This window comes from Canis lupus, chromosome 11 (assembly GCF_003254725.2).
Source record: "Canis lupus dingo isolate Sandy chromosome 11, ASM325472v2, whole genome shotgun sequence".
Taxonomy (NCBI): Eukaryota; Metazoa; Chordata; class Mammalia; order Carnivora; family Canidae; genus Canis; species Canis lupus.
Window position 1 is genome coordinate 35,166,003 of NC_064253.1, and position 15,167 is coordinate 35,181,169.

The 15,167-nt window shown below is 36.0% G+C and overlaps 1 protein-coding gene across 5 annotated transcripts in view; it reads right to left on the reverse strand.

The window, feature by feature from the left end:
• PSIP1 (PC4 and SFRS1 interacting protein 1) overlaps positions 1–15,167 on the reverse strand; it is a 43,438-nt gene that overhangs the window by 7,026 nt on the left and 21,245 nt on the right. For all 5 annotated transcript variants that reach the window (XM_049116139.1, XM_025432940.2, XM_025432941.3 and 2 more), the window contains exons 5-10: positions 15,042–15,146; positions 13,209–13,271; positions 8,612–8,708; positions 7,533–7,608; positions 2,440–2,668; positions 1,121–1,239 (exon numbers count right to left, since the gene is read on the reverse strand). In XM_049116139.1, coding sequence (XP_048972096.1) covers positions 1,121–1,239; positions 2,440–2,668; positions 7,533–7,608; positions 8,612–8,708; positions 13,209–13,271; positions 15,042–15,146 — 689 coding nt within the window. The remainder of the gene's footprint in view (positions 1–1,120; positions 1,240–2,439; positions 2,669–7,532; positions 7,609–8,611; positions 8,709–13,208; positions 13,272–15,041; positions 15,147–15,167) is intronic.

The window sequence follows — 15,167 nt, forward strand, 5'->3', positions numbered from 1 at the left end:
TTGGGGAGCACAATAAAGTTAAAAGCAACAAACAGTCCAACAACTTTTCAGTGAAAGGATAGAAAAGGATAGGTAACAAAAAATAACTTTAATATTTACAGAAATGGTCAAAGTCTAACAGAATACAGGGAGTAACACTTGAGTTTTAGATCAGTTTTTAAATTACTCCCCTAAAGCAGATGAAACTGCTTATATAATCATCCTCCAAGCAACTAAGAAAGCAGATAGTCAAACGCTGTATTTGTAGAGACTTTTGGCTTACAAATGTATCTTATAAGAAAAAGTACAAAATTACTCAAAGAATTCACTACTTATCATTAAGTTTGTCATAGTGACCTACAGCATGTTTTTAAAATCACCTCCATTAACCAAAAAAACAAAAACAAAAACACCAAGTTTAGTCAGAATAATGCAAGATACTTCACAAAATGCTTTTCAAAGAAAATTCAGAAGTGACAGTCTCAAGATAACTAGGAAAACATGTAATAAGCACATGAAGTGTAATCATCATCTCCAGTGCAATTTTCCTTCTAGTAAAATTACTTGAAAGAATAAAAGAGGAAAGAAATTCCCCATGATAAGTATATATTGTCTCCAAATACCAAAACTTAAATCAGCTTTGAACTTAATTTATATTGCGCACACCTAATGCAAACCCTGTCAGCCTTTAGATTTACTTTTAAGGGCCGCCTTGGGTTTCCAACTGTGTTTGTTATTTTTGCTAGTCTTTTGGGAGTGGCCTGCCAGTGGTGTATGACAAGTAAGGATATTTCATACTTTCTCCACCAACATATCACCACTCTTTCTGTAATACTTAAGTGAATAGTAGAGGGTGAGAACATTTTCAGCAAAGCCACAGTTCAAACTTATGTGCACTTTCAGTTTAAATTAAAAATAATTCACAGAGTGATTACCTCAGTGAATTTCATCCTCTTACTACTCAGCAAAGAATGAAGCCTGAAACATGATCATCATCATATACTGAAGACTTTTTTCTAAGACCTGGTAAAAGTCACTTCTCTAAAAGGCTTCATAAGGTCTGGAAAATGAATTTCTATCATTTCAAAATTTCATGCTAGCTTAAAAAGGAAATCAAAATTTAGAATAAAAAAATACTTACTGCTCAGTTTCCATCTGTTCCTCTTGCTTGCGTTTTCTATCTGCTGCTTCTTTCTCATGCTGGCCTTTCAGCATATTCCTTCTATGAGGAGTCTGAAAGTTCCTTCCACCTTTTCTCTTCTGAGAATTAGGATGAATTTAATGAGTCAGTGACTAGTGCTCCTAGGATTACAGTCCTGGGAGAAAGCAGCAACTAGTTTTCTTAAGGAACAAATACTTAAGTTACTAGTTAAAAAAAAATTCCAGAATTGTACATTTTGCTATCTAAACTGAGCTCTCTCCCTTGATAACTCGGGGAATAAAATCTGTTTTCTACACTGCTATACTAAGTGATGTCCTCTGCTATTTGCCTCTACACTATAGTTCTGACTTCAGTACCTGTTTACTAACAAGTATATTGCTCAAGCTGTCCAATTTAAAATCTCTGGCTTATAAAATAAATATTAAATTAGAAAAAAACAGGGCAGCCCTGGTGGCTCAGCGGTTTAGCGCCACCTTCAGCCCGGGGCGTGATCCTGGAGACCTGGGATCCAGTCACATGTCGGGCTCCTGGCGTGGGCCCTGCTTCTCCCTCTGCCTGTCTCTGCCTCTCTCTCTGTCTCTGTGTCTCTCATGAATAAATAAATAAAATCTTCAAAAAATAAATAAATTAGATAAAAACAAAAATATATACACAATACTTGTGTTCTTCTAAACAAAAAGATGTATAGCTTTAATCAAATTCCTAAACAACTGTAGCATTCAAATATACACTGATAAAATGTACACTAAATAGGCCTGAAGAGTGCTAAGAATTTCATTGTAGGGATCCCTGGGTGGCGCAGCGGTTTGGCGCCTTTGGCCCAGGGCGTGATCCTGGAGACCCGGGAACAAATCCCACATCGGGCTCCCAGTGCATGGAGCCTGCTTCTCCCTCTGCCTGTGTCTCTGCCTCTCTCTCTGTGACTATCATAAATAAATAAAAATTAAAAAAAAAAAAAAAAAAAGAATTTCATTGTAGTATATAATAAAAACCTATGTATAAATGCACCTCTTTTAGAACTGTCTTCACTGCACAGTCCATTTGGCTTAATTTCTACTTTTCTACATAGGTGGGTTACTAGAAGTTCATTATATAACATTTGATTTCCGTACTATTATAATATCTAGAATGTACAATAAAGTTTCAAATATGCTTTTTAACACAGCTGATTCAAGTTTACCAAAGGTAGAAAAATTCAGTTTTAATCACATACTTTCAGACACTGAAAGCTTACTAGGTAAAAAAAATGACTATAAAAGCAGCTAAAAATAGAATATTTTATTTGATAAACATTGTACCTTTTCACTTTCTTGATCATCTCCTTCCTCTTCAGAATCAGAGGTTGATGTAACCCCTGTTTTAGGTAAATTTTTTCTTTTGGATTCAACTTCTTTCTTCCCCTCTTTTTTGTCTGGCTCTTTTCTTGGCTTATCTTCTTCCTTCTGGCCCTCTTCATCCTTTTTAAGCTGCTTTTTAGGTTGTTTTTCTTCTTGCCCCTTTTTCTTACTTTTGTCTTCTTCAGTTACCCTGTTTTAGAGAATACAGTAATGGAAAATGAATTTTTAGGTATCATTATTAGTTTTCTTTTAGAACCATACTCTCCCAACCAAGTAAGCATTTTGGAGGACAATAAGGCATAATTTTTCACTTAAAGACAAATTTAACATATGTTCTAGTAAAATATAATGTCTTTACTATCCAAATATAAAAGGAAAAGAACATTCTCTTCATATAAATTAGAAAATACAAAAATTACAGTGGCATGAAGGTAGTAATAAAAGTGATTTTTTTCTTTGTTTTTCAGGGTTTTTGTAATGTTCTTTATTCACTGAAAAAAATACCTATTGTGGTCTTACATGCCAAGATAATTCTTCACTATGGGGATAGAGCAGTATGTAAGATGGGTGAGACACCTGGATCCTATATTCTACACAACTGTAAGAATAACATGTTTAAAAAGTACACAGATTGGGAAAAATACAATTGCAGAAGTGAACTGCTTAAGATCAAATATGATCATTTGAGAATTCAAAGAAATACTCTGCAAAGTCAAAGCTCCCAAGTTACGCATACAATAGTAAAATATATGGCAATTAAGTATACCTAACAGTGAATTCACTAGCATTAAGCATTCCCATCACCAGTGGATTTACAGACATCACTAAGTCAAAACTATCAAAACTACTCAGTAAGCCTAATGCTACTATCAGATGATACTAATGCTACCTAGTACAGCAGACAAAAATAGAAGTATTTATGGTACGATGATAAGCTCTAAGAGAATCAAATGATATCAATGCTAACCATTTTAGGATATAAAACATTCAACTAGGGCAATCCCATAAAAAAATACAACTTGAAGCTTGGAAAAGCTATTTAATGACAGTGTGTTAGCTCAAATAATTGGCCCAGTATTTCAGTTCCAAATCCACTGATTGCCTACCAGACAACTGCTTTCTTGTACCCTTAAGAGATTATTAAAAATTAGAAGAGAAAAAAAAACTCACTTTTTAATCTCTTCAGAAATTTCTTTGTCACATAACCATCATTGGCTATGCTATTTTCAAATATCATATGGGTTTCCTCATTAATTTCTAATCAATAGAAGAAAAGGCATGCAAATAAAATCATTTAAATCTTCTTCAATATTTCCACAAATGTGAATATTTTGATAGTTTAATGGAGATGGGAATACAGAGTCAAATACAGAAAGCATTTCCATGGCTCTCTAATAGATATTGAACAATTCCTTGCCCAAAGTATTATCCCCTCAATGGAAAGAAGCAGATATTAAAAATCCAAATACTCTCTGAACTAGCAAATCTGCTTCAGCAATGTATTCTAATATTATGTCTGCACATGTACAAGACATAAGACACCGTTTTTGAAAGGATATACCCATACATGAGACAGATCTTAAGAAACATACACAGTGGAATCCTGTGCAGCCATTTTTTTTGTTGCTGCTGTTGTTAAACATAAAGAAGTGTACGATAAAGTCATAAGAGATGGGGTTATTTCAAGGATTTTTGAACAATATTAAAGCAAACTTAACCATCAAGACTTGCTACAAACAAGTATTCTCCCTGTGGTCCTCCATACCACCTTTTGCGAAAAACAGACTTCTCCCTAGTGACAATTTCCCTTTTTAATAGGTCAAGGCACCATAGGAAACTATTTGTAAATAGTTAAAAAATATGTTAACAGAAGCAAAAACTAATGCAAATACAACTCAAAATATCTCAGTGGCTTGTATCAAATATTTCTTACTTTACATGAGGATTAGGAGATGGTTTCAGCTTTTCTGGGCTCTATTCCATTATCTTGTCATTTTAGGACTCACTGCAAAAAAGCTATCACTAACACATACATCCTGTTCTCATGGTGGAGAGCAAAACTTTAGGAAGCGCTTATATAGTTTGGCTCTGTACTCCACAGTTTGTGCTCAGATACACAGCTAAGAATAGCTATGGCTAATGCCCAACCTACATACAACATGAATGAGAAATTTTATAAGCTACTGCTATTTTGAGGCTGTCCATACATGCCTTTGCAAAACATTCATGGATACATAAAATTTATGTAAAAACTTAAAACATGTGACACTGACTTTGGGGCTGAAAACTCGAAAAACCTAATTTTTTTTATACAGTGGGCAAAACTGTTACCTGTGATAATGTGAAAGAAAATTCAGTGCCTTTAGGTGACGAGGCTTCAAGATAGAATGCTAGCATCTTCAGTGGGTTGTTATTAGGATATTAAAAGGACACTTCAAGAAAGAACGGAGTTTTTTTTTTTTTTTTTAAGAAAGGAGTTTTTATTTTTTTAATTTAATTTTTTTTTAAAGAAAGGAGTTTTTAAAAATAGCAAATGACAAAAGAAGAACCTAAAAATTCCGTGCACTTCAGTGTTGAAAATTCCCACTGAATTTTCAAATTCAGAAAAAGACTGGGGTCAAAGATCCAATCAAAGAAAGGTATAAACTGGGGAACCCTGGGTGGCTCAGTGGTTTAGCGCCACCTTCACCCAGGGGCATGATCCTGGAGTCCTGGGATTGAGTCCCAGGTCAGGCTTCCTGCACGGAGCCTGCTTCTCCCTCTGCCTGCCTGTGTCTCTGCCTCTCTCTCTCTGTCTCACTCATGAATAACTAAACTCTTAAAAAAAAAAAAAAAAAAAAAAGGTATAAGCTACCAGCCTTTCCTAATCTTTCCTAATTCAAATTGGACTACATTGGTCCTTCAGATGAACAGTTTCTAGGGAAGAGACCAAGGGTTTCTCAGGAAAACCTATAAATTCAAAGTGAATGTAAATTAAATATATAATCAGTATGTCTGAGGGGGGCGATGGGGAAAAAACAAATTTAAAAAAGCCAAGTCTGAGGAAAGTCCTATGGCCTTTCAAGGCCACTAGGCATGAAGCTGACTAAAATAACACACCATAAAGTATTATTATTACTGAAAGTAACATAGCCTCCATCAGGAGAAATTAACAGAGATCTAAAAAGGAAGCTTGGGTCCCCAACATCCTATAGCCTGAAAGTAGACACAATACTACCCAGTTGATGAGGGTAGTATTTTCCAATGACCTTTTCAGATGCAATAAGGATGATACTGAAAAGTAGAGAACTGTCACAGGATTAGCTAAAAGCCAGAGAGAAATGGTCTACCTTGACAGTCTCGGGAAAACCGGGGCCTAATCAAGGGAACCTTCCTTACACCTAAAATAGATCTCACAGTATTTTCCCAGAATTTTATATTTCTTAGGGATCAATGACTGCTGTAGGCCTCTTTTAAGCTTCTCCTTTCCAAATAAGAGCATAAGAGTTTGTATGGCTCCCTATCTCAGATCTAGGTATGTGATAAAGGGGAGAACGGAGCAAATAACTTGTGTTTTCGGTTCCTAAGTCTTCAGATCAAGGCCTTCTATCAATCATGAAATCCTAGACTTTATGTCTGATGCCATGATTAGATTAGGCAGGGAATGAGTGGGATTTGGTATGTTTAGAAAACAAACTCACCTGCGTGTACCTAATTTCTTAATTTCATTACAGTAGTTAAAACCATGTTGTAATTTTGTGCCACTATTTTTTTTTATTAAAGATTTTATTTATTTATTTACTCATAAGGGGGGGGGTGCAAAGACACAGGCAGAGGGAGGAGCAAGCTCCCCGCAGGGAGCCTAATGCGGGACTCGATCCTGAGACTGCGGGATCATGCCCTGAGCCAAAGGCAGAGCCACCAGACGTCCCTGTGCCAGTATTTTTGAGAATACTTTAAGAGCTAGCTTGTCAGTACAATAAAACTCTTCAAACATATTTAACTGAAAAGTACCAATGCTTCAGTGTTCTATAACTAAAATTTCCTATGTTTCAGTTTCAAAACACTGAAAATAAATCCCCTCTTAAATGACCAACTTGCTTGAGCCTTCTCTATAAAATCTTTACACACAATAGCTAAAATGGGTTTTTTTACCCTTTGTCTAAATGTATCTTTCCTTTCTGTTGAAGTTTCTACCCAGAAAAGCCACATAACAATAAGCCACATAAACAATATCCATCTGTGAAAAACAAAGGTGGCAAGAAAAAAACAAACATTACTTTGTTAAGTAGTTACCATAAAATACTCTAAAATTTTAAATTCACATTATAAAAACCGTCTAATCTCTATACCGAATATGGGGCTTGAACTTACAACCCAAAGATCAAGAGTCATATGCTCTACAAACGGATCCAGCCAGGCTCCCATTAAAAGTATTGTTTTTAAAGATTTATTTATTTGAAAGAGCACGCCTACAGAGGGCGGGATGGTCTCAAGCCATCAAGAGCAGAGCCAGGCAGGAAGCTCATTCTTACAACCACAAGATCACTACCTAACCAGTGGAAACTAAGAGTCAGACCCTTAACTGACTACAACACCCTGGCGCCCCTACCCGCCCCCACACACTTAGTAGTAGTCCTAAATTACTCTGAAGGAGCTAGTCAAGTTTCCTTAAACACACTATCTTGCCTAATTTCCCTATTACAGATTTTACCTTGTATTATCTAAGTACGTTTATATCCTGATATACCAAGAGGATGTCTTAATGAAATGATTTTTGTGGCACCAGGCCAGGCATGGAGCCCAATTCAGGGCTTGAACTCAGGACCCTGAGATCAAGATCTGAGTTGGAAACTTAACCGACTGAACCATGCAGCAGATGCTCTTGATTCCCCATTTTTACTATTTTTTTTATACAACAAAAAACTTTTCAATAGTTTTCTCCCATAATTTTTAGAAACACAAAATAGTAACAGCAAATATCCTATAAAATAAAACTGGTATAAATACAGAGAGATTTATACTTAAATGCCTCATTCAGTGTATAACTAATTATACATTAAAAATAAACTCACATGTCAGTCTCTGAAGGACAGGGCTGTTTTACCATTTTGGGTCTGCCTCTTGGTTTTGGGATCTTGACTTCTGTAGCTAACATTTACAGGGAAAAACAAAATCAGTAACTACCATCTTTCAAGATGCAATTCTCACATATAAAGATTACAAATGATATATACTAAGAATATCAGTGATTTATTAAAGATATTATCATCTTAAGTTTTAAATATCATATCCCTCAATGATTCAAATGAGCAACAACAGAGTATTTAAAAGGGGGTAGATGAACAGAGTCATCTTCATTCCCTCCTTAGTATAGCTAAGAGGGTTTAGAAGAACATTCTTCATGGTTTCAACTGTACAATAGATAGTACTACTTATATTCAATTTTCATATACATATTAGAATAAGCGTATATTGTACATTCATATCTTTGAAAATCTGCATCAGAGTTCACCGAATTTCCTAACACCATTAATCTGATCCATTATCAAATTCCAAAAATAATGATAGAAACAAATCTCAGGATTTTTCTTTTCTGGGTATTACTGATCTTCCCCCATTTTCAAAGAATTCAATTATAGTTAGAAAAAGAACTGGTCCCATTTTGGTTAATTTTCTTTGTTTAACTTTGTATTAGAGGTATATCCTTCCAAAATATTTCCAATTTCCTGAATTAGGCAGGAATTCGACAGGCAATGCTGAAGACAGCTGCATACTATAAAGGTCCTGACACAAAGAATGCAATAATTTCCATTTGGAAAATTTATGCTTTCTACAGTAAGAGGTAAAATAAACCCATCATTCATGGAATATAACCTCACCACAGCCTCATGTGCCGCTATTAGGGGAAAATGTAAGAGAGATAAAACAGAAAATGAAAAAAAAGTCCCAAGCAATTATTTTAAATCTAAAATACTTGATCACACAAAGCAGAAACTATGTTTATCTCCTCTGAAGTTTATACATACATCATATATATATATATATAAATCTATATATATAGGCTGCCTACCCACCTATTCCAAAGTATCTGAGGCACAACACTGTAATAAGAGTACTAACAAGCCAGAGATTTAAACATTAATAGTCCTACCTGCAGGTCGTCCTCTTTTAGGACTCACTTTTAGATTCACAGATGCTGTTGCTGTTGTCACTACTCCTGCCTCCTCAGTTTCTACTTGTTTTTCTGCCTGAATTACAAAGACTTAATTAATTTACTTAACAAGTAAATAGGCATTCCAAGTTTAATTCAACAGCAAAGATATGCCACCTTAAAGAATTTACAAATAAGCATAACTTGTACATGATTTTTCAACAGTGAACTCATCAGTGACATCCCCAAACACTGCTTATAACTCTAGTGAACATTATTTTTTAAACAATTTACTTCTTTGAGAGAAGAGTGGGAAGGCAGGGGAAAGGGTAGAAGGGAAAAAGAGGAGACAATTCCCAAGCAGATGCCCCACGAGCGTGGAGTCACAGGTAGGACTTGATCTCATGCCCCTGAGATCATGACCTGAGTTTAAATCAAGAGCAACCACTTAACCAACCGTGCCACTCAGGGGCAAACAAGACAAGAAATTAAGCTGCTAATATTTCTTATTCTTTTACTAATATGTTTTATTTTTGAACTGACATCTGTTCTTCTCTTGTTATTATTTTCCATAAAGAGTGATTTACTACAGTGGAGTAATAAATTCCAGTGACCCTTTGCAAACTAAAATGACCCCCAAAGAGACAAGAGCCCCAAATCAGAGTCATTTTAATTGATTAAAGCAGTAGAACAAAGGTTAAAACCACCAATTAAGAAAGGAAATGTAAACAACTGATCATAATTGAAATGGAAGGAAAGAGACAGTGTAGAAAGAGGATGGGAGGACCACTATGAGCTGCTTCCCTATAACCAATTATTTCAGCATTAACTAGATCAACAAAAATAAACGAATAAAAAGCATGTAAAAACATGCACAATCTATTATTGATAAAAAAAAAACTTTAAAATCTTTTTTAATAAACGTTTTATTTATTTGATAAAGAGAGCATGAGTAGGGGGCAGGAGAAGAGGGAGACTCCCTGATCAGCAGGAGCCTGATAGGGGGGCTCTATCCCAGGACCTTGAGATTATAACATTAAGCCAAAGGCAGACACTTAACCAACTGAGCCACCCAGGGTCCCCAAAAACTTAATAATGCTCAGTATTGGTAAGGAAATAAAGAATCTTACTATTGATTACCAATGATCAATTAAGTGGCAACACCTTCCTGAAAGGTTCTTTACAAATATGAGCACTTTAAAATACACAAATTTTCTGGGGGGGTGTTATTTATTTGTGAGAGACCCACACAGAGAGAGAGGCAGAGACATAGGCAGAGGGAGAAGCAGGCTCCATGCAGGGAGCCCAATGTGGGACTCAATCCCAGGACTCCAGGATCACGCCCTGAGCCAAAGGCAGATGGCTCAACCACTGAGCCACCCAGGTGTCCCAAAACTATGCAAATTTTTGATTTAGCAATCCCACTTCTAAGAATGTATCCATTTTTTAATTTTAAACATGTTTGCTTTTATAGTTGGAAAATAATGCATATTCAAAGTATTTTTAAAAGTCAATAACTCAACTAAGTTCACCTATGAATTGTTCTCAAGGAACATTAACAAAAATTGCTCCATTAAACATCAGCTAAGGTTCTATCTCTAAAATTTTAAACTTACAAACCACCTCTACACTCCTGCCCCAATCTTGATTCTCCTCTGGTGGGAAGCCAGGCATCTGTGTTTTCACCAAGCTCCCCAGGTATCAAAATTGAGAAGCCAAGACTGACAGCTCTTCTCATACAGAGGTGTTAAGAGGGCAAAATTCTCTAAAATTCAGTTCAAACTGATGAGTTAATGCAAAAAAAAAAACAACGACGACAACAAAAAAAAAACCCCACAGTTCTTCATTTACACTTGCAATTTTTGGAAGTAAATCAAAACATTATGCAAGATAAAGGCAGAATGGGTCTTTTGGAGGAGACAGCAAGAAGAGTATCAATAATTAGTATCATAAATAAAAACTTAACACTAATACTGAATCAAAAAAACCAGCCCTACCATAGATATGTATTCTCCACTGTTAGAAAAATCAGGCAAGTCAAAAACATTCCTCATGAAAATAAAAGAAAATATACATACTTAAATCTTAAACACAGACTACAAATTTATTTCTTCTGTATTTATTTGATCTAAGACCTCTAACCCTTTGACACTTTTACTCCCCATTTATTACCCTCTTTCTTGTACTACTCTACTCTCCCTTCATGATCTTACCTAAAAGCACCCCACCACCAACCTCATAGGACTACATTATTCATATGCAAGCCCTCCAGTTTTCTTGTTTTGCTACACCTGTCCCACAAATCTCTGTAAAACTCTACCTTTTCTGTTCTATTATTCCCTGCTACTGAGACCTGAGGGGGGGGGGAGATATGATACAAACACTTATTCATTTTATGCAATCTCAGTTGAGATTTCAAAGCCATCCATTAATACCTTTATCCTGTTGTGTGTGCCCTCTTTCCTCACCAGCATTTCAATCCTTTCTTCTTGCCTTATATCATACATGCAGTCCTCCTCTGAACGGGATACTAAAGAGACTGAGGCTACATACATATCCCTTAATTCCCAATTCTCCCCAGAATTTTTAAATAACCTCCTCCATCCTTCTCTTTAATGTTAAAAAGATGAAATGTCCATCTCCTTCTTCCTGTTAAGTCTCGTCCTTCAAATGTGCCCCCCTCCTTTCTTTCATCCTGCATCTCCTTACTACAATTATTCATATTTTCCACATCTTCAATCTTTCCCAGTTTTGCAAGGAACTGTTAGAGCCTTCATATTTTTTTCACTTGAAACCTTTCCTTTAACCATGCAAATCCCTGTTGCTGCATTCTCTCTCCTTCCCTTCAAAGATTTCAAACATAATGTAACTTTAATATTGAACATTTTATTCTGCAACCCCCTTCATTTGCCCTTACCATTTGACTTTAAAGTATCCTGGGGGAGCCCCACTATCAAATATCTTCCAGGATCCTCTCTGTATCAGGACATTATTGACCATTTTCAAAAAATTCTTTCCTCCCTTGACATCTTCTCTTTTCACCTGATAGTTCATTCTCAGCCTTCACTCTACAAAGCAACCGCTCATCTCCATTATGTTCTCTCAGGATTCTAGTTTCTGCATTCTTGACCACCTCACCTCTTTGTCCTATCTTTATAGTAGTGACTACATCTTTTCACTTTTACCTTTTCCCCTTTTGATGTCAAAACTATGTATCTGCAGTCTAATTCCCCCAGATGTTTCACTTCCTCTTCCCCACCATGCCTCTGCTCCCAAACCAAGGCAACCTTGGGAGTCACCCTAGATTCCTCCGTCCCTTCACACACCTACTTCCAATCAACCATCAATGTTAACCCCTGCAGTTCTCTTAAATCCTATCTCTGAGTCTACAACACTAAAAAACCTGCTAGAAGGTCCCTTCCTCTCAATCTCATGCTAACTCCTTAGAAAAGCCTTTCATGACTTAATCACCAAGTCACTATCCTCTTTTAACTCTTATTTTATGTATTGTCTGTCTCAACAAAAAAAATACATGTTCAACGAAAAGAGACCTTATCTTCTATTACTGACTACTCCATGCTCTGCTTGCACCAGTGACATTAGTACTAAAATTCTGAATTAATCTGTGAACTTGTCTCATTAATCCAGTCTCCATCATTCACATTGCTTGAAATATAAGTGATTAAATGGCTCTCATCACTTCTCTAAGTTCAAGGTTAAATTTAAGGTATTGTACCATTTTCCCTCAAACTTTATGGTCTGGTAATACTGAGATGGAATGCTTAAAATGAAATTTTCTCTACACTTCTATATATACTATTCAGATTGCCTCACATGTTCTTCACGTCCCCTCCTTCATCTACCTGACAAGACTCTGCCATTATTAAAATCCTGTTAAAGTTATCATAGCTCCTTCCACATATCCCACAGGAAACAAAAAGCCACTATAATTATGTTTTTGTATATTACTTCCTCGTAAGATAACCGAAGCCTTAGTTTTCCTTGAATCTCTGGCGTATAATAGTCTGAGACATAAACAGGTTGTCAGAAACAGGTGATGACAAAACTTCATATAGGGAAGAAGAAACATTAGTTAAAGCAAGGGTGTACCTCCTCCTAAAATGTCACATATTCTCATTTCATGCAACAATTCTGCTAATAACATTAGAATGGACAATATTGACAGAGCAATTACTGTGTACCAGGATTTATTGTGGATATTTAATATGTGGTAACTCATTTCATCCTTTCAACAACCTTATCAGTATATGTTATTATCCATTTTACGGAGAAACCCTGAGGAAGTGTTGTTAACAGGAATGAAAACTGAGGCATTTTAATTCCTCTACCATTCAACTTATCTTTTTGTTTTGTTTTGTTTTGTTTTTTGTTTTTGACCATTCAACTTATCTTAAGGGTGCTATATCACTAGAAAAGAAACACAGATAACTTTCCTAAGTAAATATAAACTATCCTTTCAAAAAATTAATGACTTGGAGTAAAGGGCCAACTCTAAATTTAATAAGATTTCATTATCTCTTTCTCAATCTAAAATAAAAATTATTTTAAGATCCCTGTGGTTAAGCACTAACATTACCTTTCTCTTTCTCCCTCTTCTGGCAGCTTTTGGAGTGGTTATGTCAATTGCTTTAGTCACATCCTGAAATTTGAAAAAAAAAAAAAAATATATATATATATACACACACACACACACACACAAATGAAACTGAATAAATTATGTCAAGACTTAAAGCAAATTTCTTAAACTACAAATAATACCCATATTTCACTAGGTAAACTTGTTTTGCAACACTGAAATTTAAAATTATAAACATTCAAAGTCAACACTATCACTATAAAATGAAAGGAACAGCCAGTATCTTTGTCTAAAAAAAATAAAAAAACTTACCCCTGTCAGATGAAATATAAAATTCATGCTTGCTAGTGCACAAGGAAATCTGTCTTTTTAAATTTATAAAACCACTTTTTTCTACAGTACAATCCTGAATTTTCGGGTTGTAAATTTTAAGAAGTGGGTGAGACTTTGGAGATCATCTAACAACCATTCCATGAGACCTGAAAAGACTCAGTATCCTCAACTCACAGATAATCAAATACAGAGATGGAAGCAAAGCTAGATTTTTAAAAATTCAGTTCAGGGACACCAGAGTGGCTCAGTGGTTGAGCGTCTGCCTTTGGCTCAGGTCATGATCCCAGGGTCCTGGGATCAAGTTCCTCATCAGGCTCCCCATAGGGAGCCTGCTTCTCCCTCTGTCTTATGTCTCTGCCTCTCTGTGTGTCTCCCATGAATGAATGAATAAATAAATAATTTTTTAAAAAATGATTTTATTAATTTACTCACGAGAGACACACAGAGAGAAGAGTCAGAAACACAGGCAGAGGGAGAAGCAGCTCCATGCAGGGAGCCTGACATGGGACTCGATCCCGGGTTTCCAGGATCACACCCTGGGCTGAAGGCGACGCTAAACCGCTGAGCCACCCGGGCTGCCCAATAAATAAAATCTTTAGGGATCCCTGGGTGGCGCAGCGGTTTGGCGCCTGCCTTTGGCCCAGGGCGCGATCCTGGAGACCCGGGATTGAATCCCACGTCGGGCTCCCGGTGCATGGAGCCTGCTTCTCCCTCCCTCTCCCTCTGCCTGTGTCTCTGCCTCTCTCTCTCTCTCTCTCTCACTGTGTGCCTATCATAAATAAATTTTTTTAAAAATTTAAATAAATAAATAAATAAATAAATAAATAAATAAATAAAATCTTTAAAAAAAATTCAGTTCAATATCTTTTCTAGTACCTCCCATCCCACAATACTTTGCTTTAAAAAAAATTCCTGGGATGCCTGGGTGGCTCAGTGGCTGATCATCTGCCTTTGGCTCAGGATGTGATACTCGGGTCCTGGGATCAAGTCCCACATCTGGCTCCCCACAGGGAGCCTGCTTCTCCCTCTGCCTGTGTCTCTGCCTCTCTCTCTGTGTGTCTCTCATGAATAAATAAATAAAATCTTAAAATAAAATAGAAATAAAAAAATAAATAAAAAAGATTCCTAACAGTAACTCACTCTCCTATAGGTGGACCTCACATATTATAGAGCAAAGTAACTTCAAATAAAAATATCCATGCATTTTTTTGGTAAGTAATCTCTATTACCAATGTGGGGCTTAAACTTATGACCTGAAGATCAAGAGTCACATGCTCTATCTACTGAGCCAGTCAGGTGCTACAACATCCCTGCATCTTAAAAATGCAAAAATTATTTTACAATACAGCATTTAATATTCACACAAGGAAATAAGCCTTACAAATTTTCTTTCATTACTCAACTAGTTTAAATATTACTTTATTTTGCGATCAAATGACCAACCCATCTTACAACTTCCTCCTTACAACGAGTTTAGAATGCAAGAGAAATTAAACATACCTCATTGCTGGCTTTTTCTTCATGGTCAGTATCTTCCTTTGAAACACTTGTTTCTTTTTCTTCAACTTCAACATCAGATGATGCATTTGATTGTTTAGTTGATGCCTATAAACATTCAGGTCTATT